Source organism: Kickxella alabastrina (assembly GCF_025024165.1).
Source record: "Kickxella alabastrina strain RSA 675 chromosome Unknown BX661scaffold_16, whole genome shotgun sequence".
In the NCBI taxonomy this organism is placed as follows: Eukaryota; Fungi; Kickxellomycota; class Kickxellomycetes; order Kickxellales; family Kickxellaceae; genus Kickxella; species Kickxella alabastrina.
Window position 1 is genome coordinate 208,707 of NW_026251487.1, and position 13,588 is coordinate 222,294.

General features: G+C 52.2%; 6 protein-coding genes across 6 annotated transcripts; 4 read left to right on the plus strand and 2 right to left on the minus strand.

The window, feature by feature from the left end:
* The first annotated feature begins 987 nt into the window (after positions 1 to 987).
* On the plus strand, positions 988 to 2,415 carry BX661DRAFT_184658 (MCM2/3/5 family-domain-containing protein). The gene is made up of 4 exons (XM_051536564.1): positions 988 to 1,093; positions 1,138 to 1,509; positions 1,557 to 1,671; positions 1,730 to 2,415. The coding sequence occupies exons 1-4, from the start codon at positions 1,007 to 1,009 to the stop codon at positions 2,356 to 2,358; spliced, it is 1,203 nt and encodes a 400-aa protein (XP_051390557.1). The 5' UTR covers positions 988 to 1,006; the 3' UTR covers positions 2,359 to 2,415.
* Positions 2,416 to 2,501: 86 nt separating this feature from the next.
* Positions 2,502 to 2,978, plus strand: BX661DRAFT_184659 (uncharacterized protein). Its single transcript, XM_051536565.1, has one exon. The coding sequence runs from the start codon at positions 2,573 to 2,575 to the stop codon at positions 2,945 to 2,947; it is 375 nt and encodes a 124-aa protein (XP_051390558.1). The 5' UTR covers positions 2,502 to 2,572; the 3' UTR covers positions 2,948 to 2,978.
* On the minus strand, positions 2,932 to 4,677 carry BX661DRAFT_38906 (uncharacterized protein). Its single transcript, XM_051539126.1, has 2 exons — positions 4,504 to 4,677; positions 2,932 to 4,335 (listed from the first exon to the last, which is right to left on the minus strand). The coding sequence occupies exon 2, from the start codon at positions 4,245 to 4,247 to the stop codon at positions 2,967 to 2,969; it is 1,281 nt and encodes a 426-aa protein (XP_051390559.1). The 5' UTR covers positions 4,248 to 4,335; positions 4,504 to 4,677; the 3' UTR covers positions 2,932 to 2,966.
* Positions 4,678 to 4,917: 240 nt separating this feature from the next.
* BX661DRAFT_184662 (uncharacterized protein) lies at positions 4,918 to 7,562 on the minus strand. Its single transcript, XM_051536566.1, is given in 6 exon segments — positions 4,918 to 6,390; positions 6,456 to 6,484; positions 6,496 to 6,984; positions 7,020 to 7,095; positions 7,158 to 7,237; positions 7,273 to 7,562. 6 exon segments carry the CDS (start codon positions 7,474 to 7,476, stop codon positions 5,250 to 5,252), a joined length of 2,019 nt encoding a protein of 672 aa, XP_051390560.1. The 5' UTR covers positions 7,477 to 7,562; the 3' UTR covers positions 4,918 to 5,249.
* Positions 7,563 to 7,867: 305 nt separating this feature from the next.
* BX661DRAFT_163918 (putative ubiquitin-conjugating enzyme E2 W) lies at positions 7,868 to 8,644 on the plus strand. Its single transcript, XM_051533333.1, has 3 exons — positions 7,868 to 8,276; positions 8,375 to 8,450; positions 8,579 to 8,644. The coding sequence occupies exons 1-3, from the start codon at positions 7,917 to 7,919 to the stop codon at positions 8,590 to 8,592; spliced, it is 450 nt and encodes a 149-aa protein (XP_051390561.1). The 5' UTR covers positions 7,868 to 7,916; the 3' UTR covers positions 8,593 to 8,644.
* A 1,191-nt stretch (positions 8,645 to 9,835) lies between these two features.
* BX661DRAFT_184664 (uncharacterized protein) lies at positions 9,836 to 12,510 on the plus strand. Its single transcript, XM_051536567.1, is given in 5 exon segments — positions 9,836 to 10,341; positions 10,771 to 11,593; positions 11,666 to 11,771; positions 11,825 to 12,226; positions 12,241 to 12,510. 5 exon segments carry the CDS (start codon positions 9,996 to 9,998, stop codon positions 12,340 to 12,342), a joined length of 1,779 nt encoding a protein of 592 aa, XP_051390562.1. The 5' UTR covers positions 9,836 to 9,995; the 3' UTR covers positions 12,343 to 12,510.
* Positions 12,511 to 13,588: the final 1,078 nt, after the last annotated feature.

Genomic DNA, 13,588 nt, shown 5'->3' on the forward strand with positions numbered 1-13,588 from the left:
TTCACGGCAGCGCACCGGCCGCCGGCCGCAGGCACGCTGAGTGCGGCGGAGCTGGGCGAGCCAGTGTACCCGCAGCTGCTGCGGCGCATGCATGCATCCGAGGTGTTCCAGCTGAATCTGGATGCACAGAACCTGTGGCGTACGCGCCGGCGCAGCGGCTGTACCGGCAGCTGGTCAACTACCCCGAGGAGGTCGTGCCGATCATGGACTACGTGCTGACGGAGCTGTTCATGGAGCACTTCCCGGACGCCGACATGGACCTGGCACAGTCGGACCTGAAGGTGCGGCCGTACAATCTGACGGCCACCACCAACATGCGCGAACTCAACCCCAGCGATATCGACAAGATGGTCAGCGTGCGCGGCATGCTGATCCGCGCGTCGTCCGTCATCCCGACATGGAGCGCGCGTTCTTCCGCTGCGTGCAGTGCGAGTGGACGACGACCGTGGGGCTGGACCGTGGCGTCATCAGCGAGCCGGCACAGTGCGGAAATGCTGCGTGCCTGCAGCGTGACGCCATTGAGCTGGTGCACAACCGCAGCGCCTTTGCTGACAAGCAGCTGGCGCGGCTGCAAGAGACGCCCGAGGTCATCCCCGATGGCCAGACGCCGCACACTGTTACTGTGGCGCTGCACGACGAGCTGGTCGACGCCGCGCGCCCTGGCGACCGCCTGGAGATCACTGGTATCTACCGAGGCGTGCCCGTGCGCACCAACCCGCGCATGCGCACCGTGCAGGCCATCTACCGTACGTACATCGATGCCGTGCACGTGCGGCGCCTCGGCCGCAGCCGCGTGGCATCCGCCGAGGCGCGCGGCGGCCTGGACGTGGCCGCGGCTGTCGTCGACGCGCGCGCACCGCAGGACGACCCCGCAGAGCCCAGCACCGAGCCCGGCGCCGAAATCACTGAGTTCAGCGCGGCTGAGATCGCTGAGTTCCGGCGGTGGGCGCGCGACCCGCGGCTGTTCGACATGTTGGCGCAGTCGCTGGCGCCCAGCATCTACGAGATGACCGATGTCAAGCGCGGGTTGCTGCTGCAGCTGTTCGGCGGCGTGCGCAAGCAGTTTGCACGTGCCGGCGCGCCCGGTCGCGTGGTGACATTAACGTGCTGCTGGTCGGCGACCCCGGTGTGTCCAAGTCGCAGATGCTGTCGGCCGTGCATGCGCTGGCGCCGCGCGGCGTGTACACGTCCGGCAAGGGCAGCTCGGCCGTTGGACTGACAGCCTACGTAACGCGCGATCCCGACACGCGCCAGCTAGTGCTGGAGTCTGGCGCGCTGGTGCTGTCGGACGACGGTGTCTGCGCCATCGATGAGTTCGACAAGATGTCGGACTCGACGCGGTCGGTGCTGCACGAGGTCATGGAACAGCAGACGATTTCGATTGCTAAGGCCGGAATCATTACGTCGCTGAACGCGCGGTGCTCGATACTTGCCGCCGCCAACCCGGTCGACAGCAAGTGGAACAAGAACCTAAGCATCATTGAGAACATCAATCTGCCCCCGACGCTGGTGTCGCGCTTGACCTGGTGTTCATTGTGCTGGACACCGTTGACGAGACCATGGACCGCCGCCTGGCGCGACACATCGTCGGGCTGTACGTCGACGAGCCAGCTGAGCCCGCTGCCACGACTCAGCCACCCTGCCTCTTGTCCCAGCCGACAAGCTTACGCGGTACATCGCGTATGCGCGCCGCCACGTGCGGCCGCACATTTCCGACGACGCCGGCGAGCGCTGGTGCAAGCCTATGTGGATCTGCGGCGGATGGGCCGGGACGCGCACGCCGGCGCAACGACGTCTGGCGCCGTGGCGCAGGGCTCGGCACCGAGCGGCCGCGTAACGGCAACAGCGCGCCAGCTCGAGTCGATGATCCGCATGGCTGAGGCCCACGCCAAAATGCGTCTGTCCACCGTGGTCGATGTCGCCGATGTTCAGGAGGCTGCAAGGCTGATGCGTGAGGCTCTGCGCGAGTCTGCGACGGATCCGCGCACTGGCCTGATCGACCTCGATTTGATCAACACTGGCTTTGCGGCTAGCGACAGGAGGCAGTTGGACGCCATCAAGCGTGAGACTCGCAATTTGCTGCTGGCTACTGCGCGCGCCGCAGGATCCAAGCCCCAGCCGGCGGCATCAACGGCGTCTGCCGTTGCGGATGCCAGCCTGCCGGACTCACCCCATGCCGGTAATAGCGCCGCGTACCAGACTTGGCTTGACAGGCTGAACGACCAGTCGTATGCGCCGGTGCCGCCGCGTCTCTTTGACCAGGTCATCCGCGAGCTGCAGACTGAGGGCGTCATCAATGTTGTTGGCGCCGGACGCAACATGCTGGTGGTTGTCAAGCAGAGCGCTCTGCATAACTAATTTTATTTTTTATTTTAGGAGAAAATTCCTAAATCTTATATCAAAATCAAGCGCCGATCAAGGCCTTTTTAATTTCGATAAGCGAGAGAGAGAAATTGCAACCCTTGCACAGAAGTTATGCTTGGTCCAGTTGTCTATTTTTCCTTTTTAATTCATTTCACTTCTGTTCAATTCACATTTTTTTACTTAATCCATTCCATTTTCCAATTTACCCATGCTCGGGACAGCTTTCAATTCCTTCCGCATTCTGCGCGGCCCGCCCACGACGACGTTCTTCCGGCTGCAGCACATGGACGGGCTTTTCGGTGGTGTCACTGTCCAGCACGGCAATAACAAGCCCAAGTCCCTACACAAGACACGGCGCATCTGGCTGCCCAACATCCACAAGGTCTCCCTGTTTTCAAACATTCTTCAGGAAAAGTTCAAGATCCGCGTCACCACCCGTATTCTCCGCACTATTGACAAAAAGGGGGGCCTTGATAACTACCTGCTGCTCACCAAGGACAAGAACATTGATAGCCCTTATGGCATCGAATTAAAGCAAAAACTCGTGTTGAAACAAGCACAGAACCAAAAAGTAACAGCCTAAACCAAAGAAAACAATTACTTTATAAATATATTCTTCGTAGATCCGTTGGTTGTGTGATTTGAAGACATTGCGGGCAGAGTTTTTTTGTTCCCAAAGTATGGAGCCAGCATTTTTCACAGTACACGTGCCAGCAACTAACTGATATGCACGGCCGGTCGTAGGACTCGAGACAGATCAGGCATTTGTGTGCTGACTGCAGAAGCTTGTCCTGCTGTCGAATCCGTTCCTTCAGCGCATCAATGACCAGCTGCGATGCCCCGCCGCTGCCGAATCCGCTGCCGAATCGGCCGCTGTGTCGCCTGAGATCCTCTTCCCGCGCAGCGCGTGCTGATGCCTCATCGTCCAGCGGCAGCGGCGTCTCCTCCCACTGCGGCCCGCCCGCAGCAACCAACGGCACATTACCTGCGCGCGACTCGCTGCTTTTAATGACCAGATCCGCATCCGAGTACTGGGCAACTCCAAAGCAGGCCTCGTCCTCCGCATCCACATCCACGTCCTCGTCTCGATCAACTGTCAGTGACCCCGAAAATCCCAGGGCTGCTGAAACCCCACCCTCCAGCATAGCTGTGGCTCGCACCCGCGTCTGCCCACCCCACTCATACTCCACCGTAGGGCCCTCCTCCCCACCAGTGTTCTCCGCCGACGTGTCAATAAGACACTGGTCGATATGCGCATTGATCTCATCCATGTCGCCGCCCAGAAGCGCACTGCAAATAAAGCATTTCACTGGATTAGTGCCGCTGTTATTATTTCTTGTGTTGCTGCCTTGCGTGCTCGACCGCTGGCTGTCCTCCTGCGCAATTACCGGAGGCGTTTCAATGCTGCTGCTGCGCGATGTCCGGAGATTAGGCCGTCGCCGCTTATGCGATGAGCCCTCGAATGCCGACTTGGCCAAAGGCGATGTTGCTGCCGCCACCGCCGCCGCTGTGTCTGTCCGTCGGCGGCTCATCACCGGCGGCGGCGTGGTTGGCTTGGGTGGCGCCACATTGACCAGGACCCGCTGCGTCCGCATCCGTCCAGATCTACGCGGCCCGCCCACCGCCTCTTTTCTGCTACTGCTCATATTGCTTATACTGCTGCTATTGCCGGGAGAGGCAGTGTCCCTATGCTCACCCTCTTCTTCTTCTTCTTCCTCTTTTTCTTCGTCTTGTAACTCTCCATCCTCTAGGTCTTTAACCCTGTTGCCGGACGGTAGCTGGTTTGATGTGTGTGTCCGTGATCCTGCCTGCTGGCCGCTCACTGCTGCTGGCCTTGACCGACTGGCGGTTTCTTTTCTGTCGATTTTTTGCCGCTGGATCATCGAAAGCTCAGTCTTGTAGTGCTTGTCATACTCTAATGGATCTATCCTCTTTTGGCACAGGGGACAACGAATACCGACTGTATCAGTACTGACTAAAAAATTAATATAAAAAGTAAAATTAGCGGTGGAATTTCACACCCACACCAACGCTCGCAAAAAAAATATTTTAATATATGTATGCTGATGGAATTCGCAAAATATAAACTTATAAAGGCGAGAAATTTTTTTGTCAGTGCGTTAATATTTTTATTTGTACCTTTTAATGGTGATATCATCAAGGATGAGCGAGAGGAAGGCGATGTGACGGAAGCTGAGTGATGACGAGGCGATGATTCTAATTTTCTTCGATCATAATGGTGGCTATCACGATGTGGTGCGCCACCACTGTGGCCAGAGCTAGAGCTAGAGCCGGTGGCATTGGCTGCAGAACCACTGCTGTGTTGCGTAGACTCAGCCTTGGATGCCGCCGACCCGGAGGCCGGATAATAGAGCGAATGCCTGGCCCTGTTCATAGAAAACTCCATCCATCAAAGGAGTTCCTCTTGTTGATGTGGTAAACAAAAATAATGATGAAAAGGGTTTAAGCCTGTAAAGGATAAAAAAGTTGAAATTCAAATTAATAGCAAGTGGAAAAAAATATTAATAAAAATATACAAATAAAATACTAAGTAGCAAGCGCGTGAGCAATATTAATGAGGGCAAGTTTGGGGATTTTAATACCAATATTGCAAAGTTATTCCACTCAGCATTCTTTTTATCCACTATTATCCTCCTCCCCAAGCCAACAAGCCAAAGTGCATGAGCTGCAATGGATGCGATTCCAAAGTGGGCTAGGATGGATTCAACTTTTTTAATTACGAGAACAAAAAAATGACGACGCATGCGCAAAAGCTTAATTTTTATTTCCGTTCACAAAGTGGTGAAAATCGCTGATTACAATCAAAAATCACAATCACAGCCAATCACTGAAAACCAAAACTTCAAATAAAAGAAACGTCACTCTCATTGCGGCGAGGACGGCTCTTCGGATACCAAGCCAGAGACCGCGGTCTCGGCATCCGCAGCTTCAGGCACAGTGGGTGATACCGCAGATGCCACAGATGGCGCCGGGCTGGGCGACCTCGACTGCACTTTCTCAGCCATGCTGTAAAGTGCCTCCACCCCACACGCAGCCACAATCTCCCGCACCAATCCTATCACCTCGCTGTCCTCGACCACAGCCTCAAACCTCTCCGGCTCCGCCTTGGGCAAATGCTCCGGCCGGCTAAACTCCACATGCAGCCCCAGCGTCACGCAGCAAATGACATGACGCGCGACCATCTGCCGCAAGAAATCGTCCCCCAAGAACTTACGCACTCTAGCATCCGTGACTTTCGCCAGAAGGAGCTCAAACACCCGGTCCTCCAGCGCATCAAACATCCGCTGCACCTCGGACCATTTTGCCCCCGTCATCATGGTCACCTGTGATATAATACAGAATGCAATCACCGGTGAGTGCAAGAAGAACGTGTATATGCTTCCAGAGCTGCTCGACACCGGGTACGCTGTCGGCGAGAGCAGGCAGAGGAGCGGCTGGTTGAAAAGATTGGGCATGTTCAAGTACGCCCCCGAGCTCTCGCTCTCAACAATCAGGAAGAACGGCTTGCGCGTGTAGGGGAGGAGGTCGGCGGGATGCACCGTATGCACGAGCTGTTCGATGCCTCGATCCTTGGTCTCGCCTGTGCTCCGCCTGGTGGTTGAAATACCACCAATGAACCCGTGCGATAATGCCGCCGCTGTAGATATCTCTGTCGCGGGCTTAGCGCTGCTGCCCTCTGAGGACAGGTACAGCAGCACGCAGCCCTGCTCGCCAATCTCGCGGAATGCATTGGCCAGGTACACTTGTATTTGGCTAAAGTGCGGCTGGTACAGAACGTACTTGTGCGGGTTGTTGCGCCGCCCCACAGCTATCTTGTCGCGCTCCGAGTCCTTGTCTCCAGCAATGTCGGCCCTTTCTTTTTCCTTTTCTGCATCGCCGGCCTGTGCTGCACCCTCCAGCTTCTTCTCGGCATCAGCAGTCATGACGCCGGCAGCCTCTGGTGAAACTGCAGTGGAATCAGCGACAGCAGAACCCTCGTCCGTTGCTGCAGGCGCAACTTCGGCTCTTTGGCCCCATCCTTGGCGCTGACATTAGTTGGTTCGCGCTCCAGCATCTGCAGCATGTAGTACATGTCGAGCGTGAGCTCGGAAAACTTGATCTGTGTTGGACGATTGCCCACGATAACGCCTCCTGCAGGCGGACGCGCGGCCCGTCCCTGTCCACCTTGGGCCGTCTCCGCGCCGACAGCCGGTAGCTCACCGGCAGAGAGGCACCGCCCTCATCGGTCGGCAGCGGTCCGCAGACAGCCTGCATAAACAGCGCCATCTCCTTAACCACCAGCGACCACTCCATCTTATCAACGGGATTGAACGTCGTCGCGTACAAATCAATAAGCCCGCGCACCTCCTCCAATAGCTGTAGCATCATCGCCACGTTGTTCATCTGCAGGCAGACCACGATGAACCGAGCATAATAACGCAGTTTCTTGATCATCAACGCCGAGTTCTTCGTCTCCTGCTCGCCCTTGAAGTAGTTGCGCTCGCGGATAGCTTCATAAAACACATACGCCTCATGCAGGTTGTTAGTGTCACTCGTCCGCAGGTAGTAGCGGTAGTACAGCTGCCCAATTTTAGATGCCATCTCGCCCACCTCCCAGCGCTTAGCCCGTAATGCTCTGGCTTCTCCAGCAGAACCCGGTGCTGGTTCTGGAACTTCCAAAGGCGTGTGTACACCTCAAATGTGCGCTGGAACTGCGGCATCCAGTATTTGCTGCCGATCTCCGGCAGTCACTTAGTCCGGTGAATAGCTGCTGGCTCTTTTCCAGCAGGTACTCAAACTCTTCGACTATTTCTCGGTCGCGCTCGGCGTTCTTTTGCTGCTGCTCCTCTGCCTCCTTTTGTGCTACTTCGGACTATTGTTCGTTGTCTCGGATGGTGTCGCTGGTACTGTGTTGTTTGCTGCGCTGGTCTCGTTGGTATTGGCCTCTGCAACTCTGGGTGAAGTGGGAGAAGTAGGCGCTGAGGAGCTGTCGCTGGGCTGTGGAATTGCAGCACCAGAAGCTGCTGCCGTAGGTAGTTCGCCCTTTGTATCAAACTTGGTATCGACGACCAGCGCCTCTGAATTTGTCGTGTTTTCCAGTTCGCTTGACATTTGGCCCGAATCGAAAGCTATTAAATTGTTTGTTTGTAATATAAAAAGTTTAAAAGAGCAAAATAAAACCCCAATGTTGTGACGTCGGAAAAGTGCACAGAAAAAGGAAATATCAACATGCGTCCAAGTCTTGATTTTTGTGCTTGCATCACGCATGATCAATCAAGCTCCAATTTCGGCATCTTAAGCGAGACACGTCGATGCAACATTATGTTCTGCATACGCGCAATGTTTCACCAGCGCACTCTATATTTACTTGGAATAAAAAATCAAACTCGGGCCTAAACGTTTGAAAAAATATATATATATAAACTTGTAAGCAAAAATTATTTCCTCAGCTTTTTAATCCCAAGCCTTTCCGCAACAAAAAATTACCCAAATACCACATTTTATATTTTTACGCTGTCAAAATAAAAACCAACAAAACTCGCAGATACCCAATGAACTCGTCACTTCGCACAAAAAGACTCTTGCGCGAGCTCCATCAGCTAAAAAAATTGCCCTCGCCGCACATATCTCTGGACGCAGCCGACAATATTGACAAATGGATTGTGCGCCTCCATGGTGTTGAGCACACCATATACGCCAACGAGGAGTACACCTTGCTCTTTGAATTCCCCACAGACTATCCAATTGAATCACCGGTGGTTACATTTGTCGGAACAGTCCCCGTTCATCCACACGTATATAGCAACGGCCATATCTGTCTGAGCATCCTGTATATGAACTGGTGCCCGGTGCTCACTGTGGATGCAATATGCCAGTCCGTGCTTTCAATGCTTTCCGGGTGTGAAAAAAAGGTAAATAAAAGCAATACCATTTTATTATTGAGAAAAAACATTACCCAGCAACGAATAGCAGCAGTAATTTAGATTCTTTTGTTTTTTATTTCTTTTAGGTTCGTCCTGACAGGGACTACATATATATCAAACAAGCAAAGGCGTCGCCAAAAGATACGGTCTGGCTATTTGACGGTAAGAATTTACTTCCAAAAAGCGCGAATACAGCGTACGCATATGGTGTGTTGCTGGATAAACAAATATATCAAGTTAGCTAATTCTCATGCAATATTGTTCTTTGAATATTTGATTTTTTATTATAGATATCGATGTTTGAGCCTCTCAGAATTTTCACTTTTTCACTTTAATAGAAATAATCTATCTGTTTCTACAAAAATATGAAAATATAACTAAACTTATTATCAGCAGATGTTGGGTGCTGTTTAGCACCGACCACTCGTCCAGAACACCCATCAGACCCATTGTTTTGCCAATACAAATGCCGTTTGCAATACTGCTTAAGTGAGTCCGCAGAATATAATCATAGAGCTGCTAATGTTCAAATAGAGATATAGTATTGCCGGTAATTCTAAATATTTACGTCTCAGGAGATTGGTAACTGCAAAAGTAGCATTGAGTATCCTATCCTATCCTGGCCACAATGTAATAAAATGGTAATGGTAATAACATGCACACTGGCTGAGGCGATGGCCAATGTATATACAATTGGTAACAGATATTATTTGGTCTTCAGTCCATCAAACACATTTTCTATTTTCTTCTATACAAACATTGTATATAATATAGAATCAACGTCAATTGGTCCAAACCATCCTCTGCAAAAACGGCCTCGTGGAATGTCTCAATTTCTGGAGTCATCTTGGCTACAGCCAGGATTATCGGAAGCCGGCGGAACACAATAATCAAAACAGAGTATACTATCAGACGCCCGAATTCAACACTTCAATTTAATAAGTATAATGCGAGGTAAAGCTACGTATAATTAAGCCCATCGTTGGCGCCTCTAATTCAGTCGAGATAATGGAAACAGAAAAGTATAGACTATCTGCTAGAATTAGAAATTGAGCCCTTGCATCAGCTGGCATATCTTTCCGAAAAGACTATTTTGAAAACCTGTATTCGATACAAAGCAATCGATGGTGCTGGCAGCTTTACTTGGGTTTTTCCATTCCAAAAAAACTAAGGTTTTTGGTTTTTAACCATTCGGCTTGGAATTTGATACTTCAACGCGTGTAATCGTGGATCAACAGCCGTCAATCTAATCTGCAGAAAATTCTGCCCCCTGCCCTTTTCCTCCCCAAAAAAAGCAAGAAAATTAAGTGCTGATGAGGGCAGCTTGGATTCTTTAAATGCACACTAAAGTCTTTCAAAGCACACAAGCCAATGAAATTTTTTTGGGCAAAGCAAAAAATCCTTTTTTTCCATTGATGGGATAACACACTCAAAATGCCTGTCCCCCACAGTAAAAAGAAAGAGGAGTACTCGCATGAATGCTAATTTTGGCTGAAAAAGTCTGCGCCATGCCATCGTGAATTATTTCACACCTTTCTTCCACTTTATTTTAAAAAACCCCAAATTCAAATTTTCTTTTCTTAAATTTTCCAGGTCACAGTTACTTTGGTGTTTTCCCGCATTTACAAGCAAGGAAACCTAATCTAACTACCTCATAAAAAAAACATAAAACCAATATTTTTCTTTCATTCTCTTCTTAATTGAACAATGTCGGACGCTGCTGCTCCCACCACCGCCCCCGCTGCCCCTGCAGTTGCCCCCGCTGCCGCCGCTCCTGTCGAGGTTGCTGCCCCCGCTGTCTCCACTGAGGCTGCCGCTGCCCCTGCTGTAGCTGGCCCTACCGACGCCGCTGGCGCCCCCGTTGATGGTGCCGCCGTCCCCTTCTCCAACGTGTCCCTGTACGTTGGTGAGCTCGACCCCTCTGTCACTGAGGCCATGCTCTTTGAGCTGTTCAACATGGTTGGCCCCGTTGCCAGCATCCGCGTGTGCCGCGATGCGATTACCCGTCGCAGCTTGGGCTACGCCTACGTGAACTTCCACAACCACTCGGATGGTAAGTACTCCAAAAGCAACCAAAAAAGATTTGTTTTCTACGTTTATATCCCTTACTGCGTCCCTCCCCCTTTTGAATTTTGCTCTTTTTCCCTCTGGCCGGTTAAACAATTTTGCACGAACTGCGCCTGTCTTATCTATTGTTCGTCATGTCAGTACAAACAGGGTTCCCCCTCCCACACCTTGTTGTGCACTAGCAGGAGTGCGCCGTTTTAATTTGTGTGTGCCTCTCAACGCGCTATGCTTGCATAACTGCTATTTTTTTATTTTTTTGTCTTCTATTACGAGGTCAGCAGACGCCCACACTATTATTGCTTTATTTATTTATCTGGTGATGCCCCTCTTTCCTTTATTACTGAACGGAGCTACTAAAGTCACCATTGCCCGACGCGCCCTTTGTGTGTCCTCTTTACCTTTACTTCTTTTTTAGGTGAGCGTGCTCTGGAGGCCCTCAACTACACCGAGATCAAGGACCGTGCTTGCCGCATTATGTGGTCTCAGCGCGACCCTAGCCTGCGCAAGGATGGCTCCGGCAACATCTTTATCAAGAACCTTGACCCGTCGATTGACAACAAGGCGCTCCACGACACCTTTGCCGCGTTCGGCAACATTCTGAGCTGCAAGGTTGCTCCCAATGAGAACGGCGAGTCCCTCGGCTACGGCTACGTCCACTACGAGACCCGCGAGGCGGCCGACCTGGCAATTGAGAACGTCAATGGTATGCTGCTCAACGACACCAAGGTGTTTGTCGGCCACCACGTCTCCCGCCACGAGCGCCAGAAGCGCATGGCCGAGCAGCGCTCGCAGTTCACCAACCTGTACGTCAAGTTCCTCGCCCCCGAGATTGACGACGCCGAGCTCGACACAATGTTCTCCAAGTACGGTGAGATCACCTCGGCCATTGTCCAGCGCGACGAGGAGGGCGTGTCCCGCGGCTTCGGCTTTGTCAACTTCAAGGACCACGAGGATGCCAGCAAGGCCCTGGACGGCCTGCACGAGACCGAGTACAAGGGCCAGACCCTGTTTGTGTCGCGCGCCCAGAAGAAGGCCGAGCGCAACGAGGAGCTGCGCAGCCAGTACGAGCAGTCGCGTAACGAGAAGCTCAGCAAGTACCAGGGCGTCAACCTGTATGTCAAGAACTTTGAGGACGACGTCGATGATGACAAGCTGCGCCAGGAGTTTGCCCCGTACGGTGTCATACCAGCGCCAAGGTCATGCGCGACGAGAAGGGTCAGTCCCGGGGCTTCGGCTTTGTGTGCTTCACCGCCCCCGACGAGGCCAGCAAGGCCATCGCCGAGATGAACAACCGCATTCTGGGTAACAAGCCCCTGTACGTTGCTCTTGCCCAGCGTCGCGACCAGCGCCGCCAGCAGATCGAGGCCACCAAGCGCCAGTGGCAGGGAGTTCCCCAGATGGGCGCGCCCGTCTTCGGTGCCCCCATCTACTACCCCCCTGGCTACGCTCCCCCTCGCGGCATGTACCAGAACCCGCGCCCCGTCCGCTGGCAGGGTGCCCAGGCCCCCATTCCGGGCCAGTACCCCATGCCCAGCCAGTACCCTGCTCCCGGCCAGTACCCTGTGCCCTCCAACGGTGTTCGCCCGGCGCGTCCCCGCAACAACCGTCAGGCTGGCAACCGCGGTGGCTACGCTGCCCGCGGCGGCCGTGGTGGCTACCGCGGCAACTCGCGCACTGCCCAGCAGACCTCTGCCCAGCCGCAGGAGGCCTCGCAGGCTGATGCGCCCGCTGCCGACGTTGAGCAGTCCGCTTCCGTGCTCACTGCTGCTTCCTTGGCCTCGATGGAGCCCGAGGAGCAGAAGCAGGTTCTCGGCGAGGCGCTGTACCCCCTCATTGCCGCTCTCGAGGAGAGGCTGCCCCGAAGATCACCGGTATGCTGCTCGAGATGGACAACGGCGAGCTGCTGCACCTTATTGAGAACCCCGAGGCCCTCAAGGCTAAGGTCGTCGAGGCCATCGAGGTTTTGAAGGAGGAGACCACCGAGTAAAGAGTGAAATGAGGGAGGGAACGTATTTGTATGGGTGGTGGAGAAAGTTTGCTGTTTTTAGTTGGACACTATTATTTTTTATTTATCTGTCTCCTGTCTCTTGTACCTTACTTTATTTTACTTTTTAGTCTTAGTTTATTGTCAACATTGTTCAATTTTGCACCTGGATCCAAAATGGAGCTCGACAAGAAAGAGGAGAATATTGCTTGTTTATGAGCGAACTGGACTGCTGCGCATGGCCTGTGTTGCTTGTATTATTTTTACACGCATGTGCATGTACATTGCCTCTCTGTTTCATTTACAATATATGTAACAAATCCCAAATCTGCGGGGTGCCCTTGGGGATTGTGCTTACGCGTTTACATTTATATTTCGTTAAAAGGTAAGTGTGTCGACACCTTTTCCAGAGGTAAGAAATTAAGTGCAATCATTTGGCAGACACTCAGCAGCAGCAGCCGGTTGCAAAGCCAAGGAGAGCACTCTCTGCCACAGCTACTCATCCCCGCAGGCAGCGCACATATTGATTTATCCACATATCATGGCGGTTATAGTCATCAATTGCTTAACAGGACAGAGCTTCGTCAAATGAGCGAGTGAATCTATAGTTCTATTTTTTGGGCGAAGTGTGGGCGTTTTTGTCTAGCGTATCAAATTCTAGTTGCTTGCTTATCATGCGTCTTTTTTTGCGCTCGTATTTTTGTTACTGTGATATGTAACTGAATATATGAAGATATATAGTTGATTGGCAATCGCTTTTGGTTTATATTCAAAACGAATAATAGTTTTTTGTAAATAAAATTTAAATTTAAATACAAAATCATATACAGATATGTAAAAACAGTTTTACTACTTATACTGAATATATTAAATTGGGACTATGCAAAGAGCTAAAGAGCTCACATATCAGTAATCGCTGCCCGCACGCAATATCATACATTGAGAAGCTTGCCACTGCTGAAGACTAGTACATGACCGTCGTCGCAGCCGAGATCGCACTAGCCTGTGCAGAGTCGAGGTCTTTGGATCTCGAAAAGTACGCCAAGTACCTTTTGGAGGTGCGCAAGGCCAAGTTTGTCCTCAACGAGTTCCACCAGAACACCATGACCTGGCATTACACCATTACCACCAAAGGTGCTGAGTTGTTTGACCCACTGCACCACAGGCCCCATTACTCGCGTACAAAAACCAGAAGAAGGCTGACGTATACTACACCGCAGCGATATCTTCCGAGTCCAGCCTAAATCCT